Genomic DNA, 20,322 nt, shown 5'->3' with positions numbered 1-20,322 from the left:
ATTCTAATCTACACAATTGAAGGTACAGTGTGAAAAGAAAAGAAAAGCAGAGAAAAGGCTATAATTATTGTATGGTATAAGAGAGAAGAGGACGCTTCTAGCCACCTTCCTTCATAGATTGGTGGCCAATTGGATTGGACACATCTTGAAGGAATCGTTTTCTTCATACCGCCATAGAAGGAAAGCGAGGAATAGGAAGAACACAAATGATCGATGATTTGAAAAATAGAAGAAAATATTGGAAGTTAAAAGAGGAAGTTGAAGATCGAGAAACATGGAAGAAACATTTCCAGGCTCAAACTGAAAATTAAGAAGAAAGAAAAAAATCCCTCATTAGTCCCAGGACCTGCCAACAGGCAGAATACTTAGTAATAATTAAAATTGGTAACTGCTACATTAAGACAAAAAAAAAAAAAAAAAAAAAAAAAAAAAAAAAAAAAAAAAACTGAAGATCGTAGCGAATGCTATTTCCGGCGATTAACACAACAGCAATGGAAGAATACTTATGAAATGACAGTGATGGTGATTGATTTTTGCTTTACGTCTTTATGCAACTCCGAGCTTATGAAGGACGGTCTTACTATTTACATAGACAATAGCGGGACGTGAAACAGGTACAGTTGGCGAGTGAGCACGCCATCATGCGAGATCAACCTTCGCTAAACGGGTTTTTCCTCATCGTATTATCTTATCTCAAAGATAGTTGAATAACAGGACCGCGGTAGCCATCCCCTTAAGAGGGATGATTGGATTGCGAAGCACAGTTAAATTTAAACAATGCCTGTCATTTTTGTACTAATTATGATAAACACATCTTCAAAAACAATTATTAGGTTTAACCATTGTACCAAACTGATTTACATCTTCCGTTTCTGATACGGATATTCATCCTGAGTTTGATTATTAGTGGAGCACAAAATTTTCAGTGTTAACTAAGCATCTTGAAATATTAGAGATTTCCTGTGATTTGAGAGGTGGTCATCTGCGATCTAGATAATAGAAATAGCAACCATTGGAAACTACAGTTTCCTCTCAGCAGTGATGGGACAGGTCACTTGAGTCACAACCTTTGTTGGGGTTACTCGGGTTTGGGTCTCACTTCTCAGGCCCAGAGACCCGGAAGATCAGCGCAAATATTTACGTATTCCTAAATCTATGTATCATTTCTTAATCAAAGTATCATCTCTTATCTATTTCAAATATAATTTCTTGTTTATTTGACTTCTTATAGGGAAAAATAATGAATTGATTTTGATGACAAACCATATAAAAAGATTTACCAAAACACTGCTCGGGCTTAGCGGTATCTCTCATATTCTACACACAGGTTTTACAAGCTCGCTCTATTAAATTTGTATAGGCTTTCAAAAAAAACAAAACATTTATTTTTTGTTTAAACTCGGATAAGCCTTTTACTTACCTTTCAGCGCAATGCTTTGATACACACGAACGCACTCAAGAGAGAAAGAAAATAATATATTTATTGATAAGAGAGAGAGTAATACTCACTGTATGTGTGACGAGGTTTTGTCGTTACGGGTCAGTGTGGATCACCAGGTCTGGTAGATCACAAGTCTGACTTGCACCACGAATACCGGGTCACGCATTCCAGAGTTCGTAATCTGTTTTATTGTTGTCTTTCACGTGCTGGGACCTAAACTGCAGACTTATTATGGTTACTTTTTAAATCAGATGTAAGGAAAGTTTTCGAAAGAAAGTGAGATGTCAAATATACAAAAATATTCCTTTCATTTAGCAAATAGGCCTATATCATATTTTATTTCTGATCGAGGTGTAAACTTTATATTTTTCGGGTAGTTTAGTTGCTTACATATTCATAACTAAAGAACGAGAGATACTGATATGATCTCTTCCTGTTTTATATGAATACAAATATTTTTGCAAATATGTTTGGTATATACATTAAATTGGGACCTTTCGTATTGCAGAGCATCAGGAAACCACGAGCAGCAAGGAGCCGCGTGTGTTCAAGGAGCGGCAAGGCTTCAACAGGCGGCGAGGTGCTATGCGCCGTCGAGTTCACCAGGTCAGCGGACACAAGTTCATGGCTACTTTTCTTCGACAACCCACCTTCTGCTCACACTGCCGGGATTTTATTTGGTAAGTACTCTTACAGCTTCAGCGTTTACGTTCATGAAGTAACGAGAGATATATTAATAAAAACCAACTGATAACTATGCAAACAAAACAAAAAAAAAAAAATACAAATTTGAAGCACCTATTTTTGTCAATGATATACGTTGTTCTGTAAAACAAAGTAATTTTACCTTTCTAGTTTTGACCCCAGTGACCAAATTGATAGAAAAACGGATAACACTGAAATGTATCTTAAATGAAAATCAAATGAAACCGTTTTGCAGAAGGTTGAATGCACTAAGATTATTAGTTATCCAATATTCAGATAGTTTTAACCGCATTAATACGAAAACTGACTGACTTAGTTTCCCTTGGCTGCAACAAACTTAGCCAGTGCTCCTACAATATTTGAATACTGGGATTAGAAATTTTCTATCTGCATGTTTAAAAAGCACAGATTCCATGACCTTTGTATCCAATGAAAAGCACCCCCCCCCCAAAAAAAAAGTCCTTCAGCTTTGGAAACACGTAATAGTCCGAGGGGCATAATCTGGAGAATTAGTTGGACAGGAAACATGTTCAGTGCCATACTAACATTGGCACTGAACACTACCATACTAACATCATACCACTTTTGATATGAGTACATAGTGGGAATGAAACGATGGTTTTTCTTAATATATATCATGATACCGATAGCTAAGAAATCGAACCAAAGAGATGTTAGGATTATAGAACTATTAGTCTCATATCTCATGCAGCTAAAATTCTGCTCCGAATACTAAACAGAAGGTTATATGAAAGAACAAATAAAGAAGTTGAGAAGGAGCAGTTCGGGTTCAGAAGAGACAAGGGCACAAGAGATGCAATTGGATTATTAAGGGCGATCGGTGAAAGATTTATAGAAAAAGGGAAAGAGGTGTATGTTATATTTATTGATCTAGAAAAGGCTTTTGACCGCGTGAATTGGGAATTGTTGTTGGGAGTTCTAACGAAGATAGGGTTGGAATGGAAAGATAGAAGACTCATAAGAAACTTATACATGAACCAGCAAGTAAGTGTTAGGATAGGGGAAGAACTGACGGAAGAAAGTGCAATTGGAAGGGAAGTTCGACAAGGATGCTGCCTTTCGCCAACACTATTTAATGTCTATCTAGAAGAGATAGTGAAAAAGAGTTTACATGATGATTATGGCATTTCGGTAGGAGGAAGAATGATTAGATGCATAAGATTTGCAGACGATATGGCGCTTGTTGCAGAATCTGAAAAGAAAATCAATAAAATGTTAGAAAAAATGAGAAAGGGCTTTGAAGAATATGGGATGAAAATAAATGTTAGAAAGACAAAAGCCATGGTGATTGGAACGAAGGGGTCTGTGTCAAATAGAAAAGTAGGAGGGGAGAAAATAGAACAAGTGAATAGTTTTCGATATCTGGGTAGTATTCTTAGTAATAACATGAAGTGTGAACGTGAAATAAAAGCAAGGATAGGAATGGCGAAAGAAGCCTTTAGGAGGAAGAAAAGTCTGTTTTGTGGGACCTTGAATAAAGAGTTGAGAAAAAGACTCATAAAATGCTTCGTGTGGAGTGTTGTACTGTATGGGGCGGAAACGTGGACATTACGTAAAGGTGATGAAAGTCGACTGGAAGCCTTCGAAATGTGGGTATGGAGAAGAATGGAAAGAATTAGTTGGGTCGAGCGGAAAACGAATGAGAGAGTGTTAGAAATGGTGGGTGAGAAAAGAACACTTTTAGATATTATTAGGAAGAGGAAGAGAAACTGGTTGGGACATTGCCTAAGAAGAGATTGTATCATGAGGGAAGTCCTAGAGGGTATGGTGGCGGGAAAGAGAGGGAGGGGACGAAGGAGACTACAATTAATGGATGATATAAAAACAGAAAGATCATACGTGAAGACGAAGAGGTTAGCGGAGGACCGTGGAGCATGGAAGCTTCTCAGCTGCCGCAAGTGACCTGCCAATAAAGGCAGAATACCTATGATGATGATATATATATGTTTCTCTTTGATTACAGTTGCAGATCGCAGATCGCAGCTTGTCCAAAAGTTATAGTTTGACTGTCAGTAAAAATGTTCACGAACGAAACACTCGTGAATTCGAAGATTGTACTGTCAGTTTCCAAGGAGATAGGTCTATCTTTGACTTATTTTGTATCGGAGAAGACTGGTACTTCCACTGCATGAACTCTTCTTTGTATTCCAAGAGTGGAAGTAAAAGAGCCTTGTCACGTTACAAGAACTTGTAGCTGTCATAATAATAATAATAATAATAAAAATCTTGAAACTACCATATTTCACCATGTAAACATAGTCTTGAAAGGGACACACAACATTTTTTTACATCTTGCAAGGAGTTGAACCATGTGCAACTTTCTGGGGCGTCTTGCTTACTACCTGCTATCGCCCTCCCGCTGACATAAAGGAAAAACCAGTTTCGCCGCTTCCGAAACAACGGATTCTTTTGGACAGGGAGGCGAAGTGCGCCACAATACAAGTTTTTAATGAGGAAGTTCACTGTTTGTCCACTAGAGTGCAGTGCTACATGGGTGGATATACCTTTCTTGCTTTCAGGAAGTTGTAATATCTAAACAGTAAATAGAAAGATCGGGTTTCAGGATTTTTTTTATGACAGCTACAAGTTCTTCTAGCGTGACAACGTGCCTTAATCGACCCACTTTTCATCCATAGCTATAAAACTGCCGTAAAAACCGTTAGGAATCCGTCTGAAGCAGCACTATTCCTTCGGGATGATCACAGGCGTGCTTGTTCCTGATCATCGTCAACAGTCTGCTTGCCTATCACGATGACATTGTTCATACCTGGCATTGTACTGAGAATAAACTGAAGGGTTCTTGAGAGACCTCAATAATCTTAGCTGTTGTTCTGGTTGTGATTTGTCGGTCGTCCATTACAATTTCATGCATTTTGTGTTTAGTAAATATCTATGAAAGTCTGCTGGTAGGGTCATCAGGTTTGTTATTCCGCCATTTACTTCTTGACGGTAGCATATAACGGTGGGATGTATTCTCCCCCGAAGTATCGTACTTGTCCATAACATGTATTTCCTCCGGCGTAGTCCCATTCTTCTGGAGCTTGAGATCACAGCCCGAGTCCAATTTTCTCCATAATGCACACCTGGATACACTTAACTTGTCTTCAATCAACTGCAAAATAGAAACAAGGGTAACATTTCTTCAACATCTAAATGAAGTTTAACAAGTTGAATTCCTCTACCCTTACTCTTTCATGGTCGGCCTGTAAACTTTACATCTTTGTATCCATTATTTAACCGGAACAATGAGCATTATTTAAAATATTTTCAATCGTAGAGGTATATTAGTGCATTAACATGTCTTATTAATGTTCTTAGTATGTTTTCTTCACGTGAATTAACCACTCATAACTATGTAGATTATTTGTGAATAGAATGTAGATGTCTGTGCAAATTGCATCATTTTTTCTTGATTTAAAAAAAAAAGTAAATGCAAAAATCTCATAAAAATTAGATTCAAAGTTAACTCTCAATTGTAATTGTCTAGTAATAGTATAATGTAAATATATAAAAGAGGTATGTTGTATTTCAGTGACTTAAAATGTATATTTAATATATACGAACTGAAAAAAAGTTAAGCCCCTGGAAGGAATAGTTCGATGTCGACGAAATTTCGTACACGTCCATACCATCGGCGAATATGTAAATTATGCGAGTCACATTAGAACGGCAATCAGAGTGCATTACTGTTGTCCGCACGTGTAAGATGTTGCACTCCCTGTAGGGCTGTGCGAAATCGACATTCGATATTTTTCTGATATCGATATCGAATAGATATATCGACAATATCGATATCGACATCAAATATTGATATCGACATCATCAAATATGGATATCCAACATATTGATTGGTCTTGAATATTCATGTTTATATAGACAATCTGGTCTCAAAACGTTTCAATGGGGGATATCTCAATACTTACTAGTCACATGTCACAGAAAACAGACTTGTGTTCCTTCTAATCCACCACTCTTTCCTCAGAAAAAGTTGATAAAAAGAGTCATTTAATTTCTTTCCCAGCTATCATATTGGTCATCATTAGAGTAAAACAGGGTGGCATAGAATATGCGTGTTTTATTTGTGTGTAGGTGTTGATTTCATATCGTCGGTGAAGGGGCGAAGTGGCGTATCTTGATTTTTACGATTTTTCAGGAGAACAATTTAAAGTTTTTTGTAGAACATAATACCTTCGTGTTCATTTGATTTTTATTATATAAATTTCAAATTTTGTACAATAAGAGTATGATTATTGTTACATCTAAAGAAAAAGTTACGTGCTAAAAATGTTTTAATTTCTACTGGAAAACTCTGCTGGAATCACTTACGCCCTTTCGCCTTTTCATTTTAAAGATCAAAATTAAAGTTACGCCCCACAAATAAATGTGAAAAATAAGATTAGTCTGGTATGTAGAGATAATTTTTCTGAAATTTCTCCGTTAATAAGAAGCATTTAATAATTATTATAACATATTTTTATTATTATTATAACTTTTTATTATAATTGTTATTGTAATAACTATTATAATAATTGTATTAAATTCACACATTTATTTATTGGCGATTCATACAATCATATCTATTACCAGTGCTGCTGAACATAGTATTTGAATAAATGAATAAACTACAGAAATGAATAATGGATAACGAAATTCAAGATATAGTAACACTAGTACAATTGTAACATGAAAACTGAGAAAAACTATATTACTATAAAGTCTGTTACAATAGCAAATTTTAAAGGGTTTTTTTCAAAATAACTTTCAATGTGGAAGATTTTTGTAGAAAGACGCAAACTCGGGGTCTCTCACTAGAGGCGTATATCCTTCACACAAAGACATTAAATCCGCATACTTCTGTGGTGGAATCTTGGGGGGATATGAGTGAAGGCACTTCGGAGTTTTGGTGAATATTACGTTCCTTGGTAGCGAGATGCTTCGATAAACCATATTTAAATGGCTGTCTTTGAGATAAATCCTGTCTGGTTGATCCTTGTTCACCATTAGTTCTCGTATGCCTGTCCAGTCAATTCCTTCACCATTATCATCCTTCCTTACAGATAGGATCCTCAGATTAGAAGCGACATCTCGGAAATCCAAGAAATCATTGTATCCAAGAGAATGCACAGTATATGGTTTAGCAGATCGTGCAAGTCTAAAAATTGGTAGTAGTTGTGTTGGAATGAAGACATTTCCAGCTGTTTTTAGTGCCATCGAAATGGTTGAATGAACAGAGTCTCCTTCATTCTGTCCGTGGTACGATTCAAAGAAATTTAGAGTTATTACTCTGATATGCTGCGCCGTAGTAACAGTGTAGAGCATCATGGCTGCAACTATTGAGTTTTTGTTCTGTCCTCAAACAAGTAAACAAGTAAACTTCTTCAACATGTTTTTCATCCAATTCACGAAGAAAATTGTGTAGACAAGTGGAGATTTCGCATGCTCCTCTGTGGCTTGCTCCTTCGTGCCAAACAAAACATTGACATTCCCTTGTCTTCAAATCATACACAGCCAAATTGTATGTTGATATTCGTCTTTTATAAAATAGTTTGCTTTCATTTGAAATTGTAAGATAAATGGCTTGTTGCAAATCAAACATTGCAGCAACAGTCTTGCATTGGGAGTCCAGTGAATATTTAGCTTCCATTTTCTTCCTTCTTACTGCATCCTTCTCGGCGATATGTTTTTGATATTTGTCAGCTTCACTTTTCTTCTGTTCATCTCCTTCCAGAAAGTTGCTATACAGACCACATGTATCTTTTTCGGTCGATGAAAAGAAAGGTTCATGCTTTTGAAGATTTTTCTGTATGTCTGGTAAGTTGGCAAAGGAGTGATTTCATCTTTATGATCCTGAATGAACATTCTATACATTTTACTTTTTGTCAAATCTGAATGCAGATACTGTCTTTTCGTATCTTTCCTCCAGTAGTGAGATTCGACTTTTGGAAATCTCTTTATGTGTTCTGTTATCATTTTCTCTATTAGTTTATCCCTTTCCAATTGGCTCTGACGTCTTCCTCCTCTCTTTTCTTTCTCAATGATACCTGAGTCTCTTCTTTTAGCTAGAGCAGTTCGCACAGTTTTCTCTGATACTGAAATTGTGTTTAAAAACATGGTTTTACACACGGACACTTCTTCTTCCTTCTTTGGTAAAAAGTAATAATTTGTTTTTGATCTTCGAGATTCTTCATTTTGCGTAGTTTTGTGTTTAACGTCAGAAATCTTTACATATCTGTTGATAAATTCTCGCTGAAGTTGAAGGTCACCACTCGCATAAAAGTCCTGAAAATTTTTTTTGTCTTTCTGCATCTGTGATTTTAAAGCATTCTTTACCAAACTTTTCACATTTTCCATAACCTCTTGCTTTCACATTTCTTCCCGGAACTAACTTTTTTGTGTATGGGCTAACATACGATTCACCCTTGCTTCGTAAATCCTTGGCAATACTTCTCTTTCTCTTCCGACAACCTTTTTCTTCACTCAATAAATGCTCCTCTTCTCTAGGAGATCCTTCCATTTCGTAACTTTCTGGCTGTGGATCCACATTTACATCACCTCCGCATTTCTCTCTCACTTGTGTCTTCACATTACACGAATGTTCAAAGAGTTCATGCTGATTTTCACAATTCAATGGTTTGTCGAAATGTCTCCAGCACAACAACATACTGCATAACGGACATGCACTGAACACTTCCCTTTCACAACCTCGTACTTCACACTCCGCTTTATATGTTGGATCAAGGTCAGAATCGTCCCCATCACAATATAGAATATCAGTGGTATTTAAACTTAAATTTTCGTTTACTTTCTTTCCTTGGTGTCTTTCACTATTCCACAATACCACTTTCTATCCGGTAACCAATACATTTTCACACAACCAACAGTAATTTCCTTCCCTGAAACACACATCAATTCCCTATCTGCTACAACATTCAGTCCTCCAGTATCCCACTCTACTAGCACATCCATCTTGGTAACAACTTCCTCCAACAAAAGCTAGCTGCACAATGGTATTATTCTATATTCTAAGTTAAGAAAACTGGAATACGATCATACATCAGTACAGAAAACTGAAGGAAATTTTACGTAAATATTCTATTGTTACTTTGATTGAATTGTTTCCGCACTTTTAAACAAAAGAAACCTTGGCGGATTGTCAACAAAGCTTGAAAAATGTGCTTTCTTCTCTTTCTGTGGCGGCATTGCCGACAAAGACTTTACCAATATAAGCTTACGCCCGTACGCGGTTTTATTTCTTAGCAGCTGCTGAAGAAACAAAAAAAAAAAAAAAAAAATGGCGAACGGGCTTATCTTACATACACCCCTTCGCAGATTTTTTTTTTTTTATATCGAAAATTTCAAGATACGCCAAGTGCTAGGTGCTTTATCTCCGGAACCATTGGGAATTCAGCCTCGAAATTTTGACAGGTAACAGAGGGTTAGTCATACTGTATATAAATGTTAGTCATAACTCAAAAACGTAATTTTTCAAGTTACGCCACTTCGCCCCTTCACCGACGATATATGTGCATTTGCGAATGTGCACGTGTGGCGGTATCCGTTTGAGAGAGAGAGAAGTTCTTTCTATAACATAGCACGTGCGTGCGTTGTATTTTAAGCTCACGCACAAACAATACTTGATCCAGATATGGACGGTAGGGGCCGCGGTGGCTCAGTGGTAGAGCGTTCACCTCTGGTGCCTGAGGTCCCGGGTTCAAACCCTGCTCCCGCCAAGTGAACTTTGTGGTGGACAAACACCGTTCCGTGGGTGTCCTCGGGGTTCTCCCGTTTCCTCTCACTTTCTTCATTCCAACATTTGCATTCATTTCTCATTATCACCGTCTTCTTTAGCCTAACCGGCCTAACCGTGGGACGTAAAACTAAAAATTTCATTTAATTTCAGAGATGGACGAATGACGTACCCAATCAACAAAGCAAAATCGGGGAATCCCCGTTTCTCTTTTGTGCTAATCATTTGATGCCTTACTGCAACAGGAAATCGATGCATATCTTTCAGTGCCATTTACATACAGTGGTGCTATTCAGCCGGTTCGCTAGAACCGATTGTTAATATATTTCGAGTTTGCTAAACCGTTTGTTATACCCAGACATAACAGTAAATTTTACCCAGTTATACCCAAGAACGAGCAAGTTTCAGTTTGTTTAGCTTTGTTCTTAGAAATTCTTACAGCTACAGGGTTAGATATATATATATGATCTCTCAGAACAAAGTGTAAGCGATTTTTTCTTAACTTCAAATGGGCTGGTTAGATATCAAGAATGAAAACTGGGATCACATCAGTGCAGTGGTAAGGGTTATTTACATTTGAAACGCATACATACCATTATCAACAATTGTTGATCCATTGCTGTGTTAAAGTGTTTCCAATACTTCTTGACAAACATCAATTTTGGATAATTCGTTTCCAAGATATTCGCAGTGCTACCTAATTTCGTCCTCACAGTACCTTATATTAGGTTGCTGTGTAGGTCTCTACTTGTCACTTGTGGTATCCAGTGAAAAATTTGCTTTTGTCTATCTTGTACGATTTGCTTCCTAAGAGAGAGGGAGAGATATACATTTCTATCTATCCATCTACTATCCCTTGTATATAACCAGTTGTTAAAAAATTAGAATAGCACCACTGCCTACAGATATGGAAGAAAACCTCCTTCACTGAAGGAAATCTCATGACAATGACTTTTCAAAATGAGCTCTTCTGGGTCGTAAGTGTTTGTATAGGTACCAGCGTTCTATCGGAAAGAGTATTTAGTTGTGGATGCAATATCGTAACTGATGCTCATACTTCACTTAGTGCAGAACTTGCGAAACAACTGATTTTCTTTCCATGAATAAAAAAGCTCGTTCCTAAATAGCAGACATATCGATAGCAGTGTCAGGAACTTCAATGCATCATACATTTCTAGTTGAAAACTCAGTGGTAATAGGCATATTTCTAAACAAGACAGTTATTGTTCATTTTTCTCTGTGTGTTTGTGTTCTTGTAAATTAATCCGTTGGCTTTACAAATTTAAGAATTTGACTTATTCTTTTGTAGTATTCTATTTTAATATTCAATTTAAAAATCACGCGATCAGTCGAGATCTCCTCCAAGCTATTATTAAATTTAGAAAGGTTCTAAGTCATTCCTAATAATAGTGCACCTAATAATGCATATTCTAATACTTAAGCAAATCCAAAGAAATAGGGAAGTGTTGATACTATTATACCTAAACAGAATATGTAGGACTGTGTAGTCAAATGACAGAATGGAGGCTTTTGTTTTAGTGGGCGAGTTATGTGGCTCAACTTACAGTAACCACATTCAAATAAACCGAAAATTACTACTTTGCATAAAAACCGAGTAAATTCTTGTTTCCCTGTCTGTTTAGATTTAAGCAAATATTAACACTGGCATTTGATTCTTCACTCGCAATGGCAGTACAGCACAAATATTAATTGTAGTGAGGATATCAAGTTGATTCGGTTAAGAAATGCATCCATGTTAATGATGAGAAATATTTTGGAGGGCATAACTTCCCGGCTGTGCACTGGTTTTGGCTTTATCTTCGAAAGAAACATCATTTTTGCCCAATACAATTTTTGCACAAGTTTGGTTTGATTCGGTGAAGAAGTGCAGCCGATAATGTAAGTTAAATATACAATATTTAGATGGATTAGGTAGACGTAGAAACATCCCTACCCCACCGCCGATTTGGACTATCTTCAAAAAGAACCAAATTTTTAACCCATACTAATCCTCTGTAAATGTGGTTTCATTCTGTTAAGAAATGAACTCAAAAGAGACAATTAAATATTAACATGGAATGTTGGGGGCATAGTCCCCAAGCCCTATATTCATTTGACTCATGGAACGGGACGTTTTTCTGCTTCATACGAGTATCGTGCAGTTTGGTTTCATTCGGTTAAGAAATACAAATGCAGTTGCTAACTGGAGCCAAAAAGCGTTATATATATATATATATATATATATATATATATATATATATATATATATATATATATATATATATATAAAGCAAAACCCGCCGCGATTTTTTCCAGGCAGTGTCAAACACCAATATCGGATATCGACAACATTGATATCAATATTAAGTATCGATGATATCGGATATCGATATATCGACGTTGATGTTTTTGCGATATCGATTATCGATATAAGCTGATATCGATATATCGACATATCGCACAGCCCTACTCCCTTGAGCTTGGACGCATGTGCTGATTCGGTTGGAAGGGATGTCATATATCTTTATATATTCTTCTTAGGTAAGTTGGCCCACAACTGTTCTAGCTGGTTCTTGATATTCTGGTACTGAATTAACGTCCGAGCTGGTCCCACGCATTTTCTATTGGGAACAGATCAAGGGATCATGCTCACGAAGGGAGTACCTCAACATTATGCAGGCAGTTCATAAAGACAGGTACCGTGTGTGAACAAGAGTTGTCCTGTTGAAATACAGTCTCAGGATACTGTCTCATGAGTGGCTACACATGAGGACGCAGGAAATCCGTGACGTACCGTTCTACCGTCAGTTCCCTGAATCAATACCAGATGTAACCTAAAGTCATATTCGATGGACTCCACACATGACGCCAGGAGTAACACTGGTCTGTCCCTCCAAAACATTGGCAGAATATGTCGCCTTTCGGCGCCGTCATATTCGCAAACAGTGGTCATCCAAGATAGAGTGAAACCGAGATTCATCGCGAAAAACGATGCGATGTCAGTCATCAGTCCCTGCTTCCTGGATACGGAATCATTCCAAACGCAGCGGTATGTATTGTAGTGTTAATAGAAGTCTACGCATGGAACGGCGAGTCGGTAATCTGCTGCAACTAGTTTCCGACCACTGGTGCAGGGTGATACGGATGTTGTACCGAGATCATGACTTGTGCGTGGATAACAGATGCAGATGTGAAAGGGTTACGAAGTGCTTGGCGTACAATACGACGATCATTTCTTACTGTAGCCAGACTTATTCGACTGGAACCTTGAAAACTTGCATGGTTTCTCTCTCATTTCCATACACTGCAACATCGAACCACTGTCATATTCGAATGCCTTACATGCCTAGATATTGCATTTTTCGACCAGCTGGCCACACGCAGTTCCACAATGAGGTCACTTTTAGGATCTGTCAAGTGCTGGCAAGTTATCTATACGAATACACAGCTTTTTTGTCAATGTAAAAAAATCGCTCTACATGTTCTTGTTGTTAGTCCGATCACTTGTTAGCAGTTATTGGTATAGCAGCGTACTTCTGTCTTTCACAATTACTACAGCTATTACATTCCAACAAGGAATCTTTACTTCTGTCTATATTTCTGTCACAATGTCGAATCTCACTGTTAGATAATCTCCTCATTATTACGTTACCATTTAACACCAATCATAAAACAGTGAATGAATGAATGAAAAAAATAAGCAGCCCTTCGTTTTACTTACCAGCTGTCATCAGTCTTTCCATATAATTGTGTAACAACAAATCAGCAAACCGTCAACGTAACTAATACAAAGGTTTGTTCCTGCTTCGTAAGGACTTCCTGCCAGTTAAACATAAAACTTGTCAAGTTCTTTTAATATATCATCCCAACAGTGACGCTAATAGTTTTTCACAAGTTGTGGACACTTTGATTTTAAATAATAAAAATAATAATAATAATAATAATAAAATTTTTAAAAAAATCTGCTTAAACCTCTGGAATTAACTCGTATATTGAGTCAGATTGAAAGGTAATCCCATTTTCATTGAAATGTAGAACTTGATTTCACAGGCAGAGGCTTTAATCGGTTTTGAAAATCAAATTTAAGTTGTCCATTAAACTGAATAATACTAGTTATTCATTGAAAATTAGATATCAATAGACAACGTAAAATTAATTAACATAAGCAGTTATTTCTTTGTTTATGCGGATAATGTAGACTTAGAGAAAGATTTAAACTCAGTGCAAGAAAATAGAAATATCTTGACAGTGGCGTGTAAAGAAATGGATCTGGAAATTAATATACAGTGTAGATAAGGCACAATACATCATGACAACTCAAAAACCATACTTTCAGGACTAGCGAAAATCATGTAATAATAACGTAAACAAATTCGCATACTTAGACATAGATGTAACAAATCAGAATAATATTAACGAGCAAATAAATAGATCAGGGCTGTAAGTGCATGCTACTACTACGGTAGTCGAAAGTCGACACATTTTGTCTTTGAGATTAATATCAGGATTCACAGAGATGAATACTGATTGATATTTCTTGAATATGGTCTTTAGTAGAATATTCAAGATAAAAGGAGATTAACACACGAGTGAAGATTTTATGGCCAAAACTTCACAATATATTCCCCTCACCTTAAATAAAAGTATAAAACCAACCAAGAAAGTTTCGAACATCGACATGTCACCTAAGACCTACCTGAAGATCAAAAATAGTTCCCATCAGCATCAACGACTTTCTGCCAACGTTCTGGAAGGCCATGGATTCCATCGCGACATAACTTAATGGTCCATGAAGTGAAGAAGGTATCAAGTGCATTTTTCACCTCTACTAGGGATTTAAAGTGGCGTCCTCTAAGGTGATTGCCCAAGGAATGGAACAGGTGATAATCGAACGGTGCAATATCTGGGGGGTATGGTAGATACAATAGTGTTTTGCATCCAAAGCGTAGAATGGTGTATTGGGTCATCCTAGCCACGTAGGGCTCAGCGTTGTCCTGTAACATGAGGACCCCTTTGCGATTCAAAAGTACTGGCTCCAGAGTTTTTCTTTTTCTTTTTTTGAACACTGCTCAACTGCTGACAGTACACAGTTGCATTGATGCTCTGACCAGCTAGTAGTAGTTCCCGATACACAATGCCGCGAGCAGTCCACGAAACATACAGGAGGACCTTCTTCTGGTGCAGTGCTGATTTTGGCTGCTTTGGAACCGGTTCATGGGATGCTAACGAATGATAACGGCGCCGTGGAGTGTAGGACCTACTTCTCATTACATGTCAACATTCTGTCCAGAAATGGCTCTTTCCTCAGACGAGACAGCAAAGAAACACAGGTGTCTGCTCGTGTTGCCTTCTGGCACGGAGTCAAATCATATGGGACCCATCGACCCAACTTGTAGTGCTTCCAAAGTTGATGGAGGTGCTGCCGTATGGTTTCTCCACTCTCACTGAATTGTAGTCCCAGTTCCTCATATGTCTGGCCACTGTTCGCCTCAATTGCTGCCAGAAGATCTTCATTTTGTACATGTGTTTGTCTTCCGGTACATAGTGTGTCTTCGAGTGTTTCGTCACCGTCCTTAAACTTATTAAACCACCGCTGCACTGTCCGCGTGGTCACGACACCCTCACCAAAGGTCTGGCATATCTTCCGTCCCGCTGCAGCGGCGTTTGACCCCAGTTTGAACTCTCATAGCATACACGTCCTTATGACGCTCTGTGGAGGTCCCATGTTCAGTACAGTGCTTTGACTCACACACAAGTTCACGGTGTAACTGAACTGCCAACTAGGTAATATGTTTGATACACCCATATCAACAACTGACTTTCACCTTATCTCCATTCACATTCAACTCATGGTGTGGGGACCAATTGAACACAGGCTTCTACAAAAAGCGATAGAACTTTCTTGGTTACCTTTATATTACTCTTTGATAGAACCCCAAAGAACTTCAGCGGACGATTTTAAATTAAGGGGTATGTAGCCCAGTGATGGTACATGTCACTTGTCAACTTTGTCCGGGGTACGTGGATCTGGGTCTTGCTTCTGACTGACGGCAATCCAGACACATACCCAATGACACGGAACCATCCGAAATATCCGTTCTATTGCATTACTTCAAAATTTGTTAGATTAATGACGTGCACCACTCCAGCTAGAATATTCACGTGTTTGATTTTTTATTTTTGGTGTGACATTTCTTAATTAAAAGTAGTAAGTAGTGGTTATTTCAGATATAATTTCGTTTTTCCATACTGAAAAAAATACTATAATGCAATTTTTTTGGTGTGTGTGTGTGTGTAAGAGAGAGAGAGAATGTATACAAAAGAATTTAACACAACTTCGTTTAGGTTCACCGGTATCCTTTACATTCTTCATTATAAGTTTGAAAGGCTCGGTCTGTCGTTCGATTAAATTTGGAAAAACATGTGTCTACTTTTGTGTCATTCTCATGTTTGTACTCTGATAGGCCTAGCAGTTATCTTTCAGTACAGTGCTTTGACTCACACACAAACGGACACAAGAAAGAAAATTATTTATAGTGAGACGAGACAGAGGAGAGAATCGTGATTGTCAGAATGACATCAGAAACCTCATACATACTCTCCACGTGTGTGATGATGTTTCTTCGTTTTTGGATCACTGGCTCTGGTGGGTCACGGATCACAAATTTCGTGGCCCGTTCCATCACTGGTATGGACAGCAAGTCGTGATTCCCATCACCATTGTTGGTGGTTTTCTTGACCAGCGTCCGCTAATTCTTTCATTCAAGTAGCTCCCAAATGGCACTCACAAAGTAAGGTGAACTCCACACTGCTTGTCTTGAGGGGAGCTGGTATACCAATGTGAGTTAATGCGGACAATTAAATCGAGATGATTGAGATGTATGGGATACACCGTTGTAATGAGAAATATGCTTGTCAGTTGAAAAGGATCTTTCAGCACCCCGGGTATAAGATGAGAGAGTAATACAAAGTTGAATCTAAGAGAGGTAGATAGTTGTAATCCTTATTGGGTTACTTTGTTCAGTTTGGCTTCTGCGGTTGAACCCTCGGGTTTCTCAAATCATAGGTATTTCTGACTGGCCAGTGTATGACGTAAGGTCGTGATTTTGTAATCTGAAAAGAGCAGATAGAAACACAGTAACAAAATGAGAGGGAATGAATCAGCATAGCAAGTGTTGACAGTGTACGTGCAGTGTTGGATATAAGAGTTGTATGCGGCTTGCAAAGCCATCGATATTCTTGTTTGCTAGTATTCTATCAATTCCTAAAATTGCCCCTAAAATTAGGCTAAAGTCGAAATTTCGGGGAGGTCCGAACCCCCAGGACCACCCCCTGCGTACATACGTCCCTGGAGGTTTCGAATTGAAAGTATTTGTGTCTTGGACTTACATATTATTTTCTTCGAACGTATTTCAAAGCATGTGCTGAAAAATACAGCATTGAATATATGTCATTCCATGTCAAATCACTTAGAGCACTGTGCTTCAATGTCTCAGATTCTCTTCAAACTTTTTTCATACATAAATACCAATGAAATTATGCTAAAAAAAATTTTTTTTTCGATTTTTTTGATGAGAAATGGGCCGGGGAAAATTTTTTTTGAAAAATGTGAATTGTGCTTCAATTTCACTTTTTGGCACTCACCATCATGGAACTAAATTACCATAACTTCTTTACAAATGAAAGCTTAATTTTTGCTCTTTCAGTAGATCTTAAGTAACCTTGCAAAAGGTTACACTGTCAAACATTAAGGGGCATACAAATCATATTTTAGGGTTTTTACAAATTGTGCCATTGCTCAAAAGTTACAACTATGAAACTTTTGATTTATTTATTTATTTATTTATTTACTTATTTATTTATTTATTTATTTTTATTTTATTTTATTTTTTTTTTTTTGTACATTCATCTTAACACGTACATTGTATGGTTAAAAAATAGAGGGTGCTCTTTGAATTTTTGTAATTATTATTTTTTATGTACAGAAATATACAGTTTTAAGTTTTGTTACAAATTGTGTCATTGTGTGTAAATTACAACTATGAAACTCTTGAAACCTTTTTTATAGGATCATTTTAGCACATACATGATATGGTTAAAAAATAAAAAGAGTACTCTTGATATTTTTGTAATTATTACTTTTGTACGTCAGAGTGCAATTCATGAATCGCTTTGGGTCTTCTATATTCTACTGGCCAGAAAATGAAGACTTTTGTTGGATACCTTTTGAAAATATCATCTGGGAAGTTCCTGTTCCATTTCTTACAAGCCAATCAGCCCGGACTTACGCAACTGAAAGCAAAGTTAAAAGAAGACATCATATCATCAATGAAAAGAATGAGCTGTGAAATATAGGACACAACATTTTGTATATAAATTTATGTAATTCTAAGAAGTGTTACTGGTATGTATGTTTAGTGTTTTCATCTATATACATTAGTCTATTGTTTTTATTATTATTATTTCTGTTGATAGGGCTTGTAATAATAACTCAACCCCTTACATTGCTAGACCTATATTTTCCATTCACAAAACCGCAAGATTATTACAAAAAAGGTATCCCTTTTTGTTATTTAATCATACCTAGTAAATGCAAACTAACCCAATAAAAAGTTATAAAAGTTTGATAGTTGTAAGCAATGGTACAATTGGAAAAAAGTTGAAAGTCATAGTTAAAGTACAAAAATATAATATTATGGTAATACCAAAACTACACATTACACCAGTTCTATTTTTAAGTATACCTAATATTTACTAAGATGATTATTTGAAAAAGTTTTAAAGTGTGACAGTTGTCACTTCAGAGTAGGGATGGCCAAAATTTCCCGAAATCGGAATATTTTCGATTTACTTTCCGGAATCCGGAAAGTAAAAATTCCGGAATTGGCCATCACTACTTAAAGACAAAAGGCATAATCTGTTAACAACAGTAAATCTGTATATTTCTGTAAATTTAAAACACAAATAATAATAATAATAATTTATAAAAAGAAGCTTCAAGAGTTTCATAGCTGTAACTTATGAGCAATGACACAATTTGTAACAGCACTTAAAACTGTATGTTTCCTTACATAAAAAATAATAAATACAAAACTACAAAAAACACCCTCTTTATTTTTAACCATACCATGTAAGTGTTAAGATGGATGTACAAAAAAGTTTCAAAAGTTTCATAGCTGTAACTTTTGAGCAACGGCACAATTTGTAAAAAAAACCCTAAAATTTGATTTGTATGCCCCTTAATGTTTGACGGTGTAATGTTTTTTAATATTACGTAGGATCTACTGAAATAGCAAAAATTAAGCTTTCATTTGACACCTGGATGAGCCCAATAACTTCAAAAATAAGGAAGTTATGGTAATTTTAGTTCCATGATGGTGAGTGCCGGAAAGTGAAATTGAAGCAAAATTCACATTTTTCAAAAATTTCTCCCTGGCCCATTTCTCATCCAAAAAATCGAAAAAAAAATAATTTTGCATAATTTCATTGGTATTAATATATGAAAAAAATAAAGAGAATCTAAGATACTGAAGCACGGTCATGTTTTAAAATTAGGTGATTTGACATGGAATGACCCATATATAGGATATACAGTTACTTAGTTTGTATAACTGAAACTAAAGAATAACTGAAGTTGAAAGATGTATTCCTCAGTTTAATCAGAGATTTGGTTTTAATAAATATTGCATTAAGAATAGGTAACTTCTAGAGAACGACAGAAGAAAAGTCGTAAATTGTCGAGAAGAATAGTGTTTTCTTAGCGATATTTAAAGAACATATTAGAGATGTAAATCGATTTGTAATGTCTTCCTATGAACGTAACATAAATTCCTGTATTGGGAAGATTAATGTATACTCGAGCTTTTCTTTTCTAAAATATACTTTCAGCTTGGTTTTCAGAGCAGAAAGTATCTGTCAGGAATGCAAATAAGCAAAATTTTTTTTTCTTGCCCAAGAAGAAAGCTACTGGCACACATCCCAGAATAAAAATCATTTACTTACCTTCGGTATGGTATTAAATACTCGCCCTCACCGACGAACCACTCGCCCGGGGCGAGTGGTTATTTGCATCCCTGATCTAAATAGTAATGCTCAACTTCATTAAAAACTAGAATTCATTTAGATAAAGAGGCACAATGTATAGGTAATATCTAAGGATTTCGATGTGATAAATCACGACTTACTGCTTAAAAAACTTGAAATATATGGGATAAGGGGTATCGCGTATAGCTGATTCAAATCTCTCGAACCGTAAGCAACTAGCTGAGATCTGTAATCAAAAGTCAAAATTTTGGGTATCTTTATGAGGAAAAAGATGCATTTAGACATGTTGTGCCACAGGACTCAGCCTTAGGAACTTTGCTGTTTCTTTCTACATGCAGATGACCTAGAACTGAATATCAGGGCA

At 36.6% G+C, this 20,322-nt stretch overlaps 1 protein-coding gene across 6 annotated transcripts in view; it reads left to right on the top strand.

Annotated features, from left to right (window-relative positions):
• Pkc98E (Protein kinase C) overlaps positions 1-20,322 on the top strand; it is a 281,404-nt gene that overhangs the window by 150,262 nt on the left and 110,820 nt on the right. For all 6 annotated transcript variants that reach the window (XM_081730782.1, XM_081730780.1, XM_081730781.1 and 3 more), the window contains one exon: positions 1,950-2,121. In XM_081730782.1, the coding sequence (XP_081586908.1) occupies positions 1,950-2,121 (172 nt within the window). The remainder of the gene's footprint in view (positions 1-1,949; positions 2,122-20,322) is intronic.

Source organism: Thermobia domestica, chromosome 11, assembly GCF_964235325.1.
Source record: "Thermobia domestica chromosome 11, izTheDome1.hap1.1, whole genome shotgun sequence".
In the NCBI taxonomy this organism is placed as follows: domain Eukaryota; kingdom Metazoa; phylum Arthropoda; class Insecta; order Zygentoma; family Lepismatidae; genus Thermobia; species Thermobia domestica.
The sequence above is the reverse complement of the archived record's forward strand: the minus strand, read 5'-3'. Positions and strand labels throughout refer to the sequence as shown.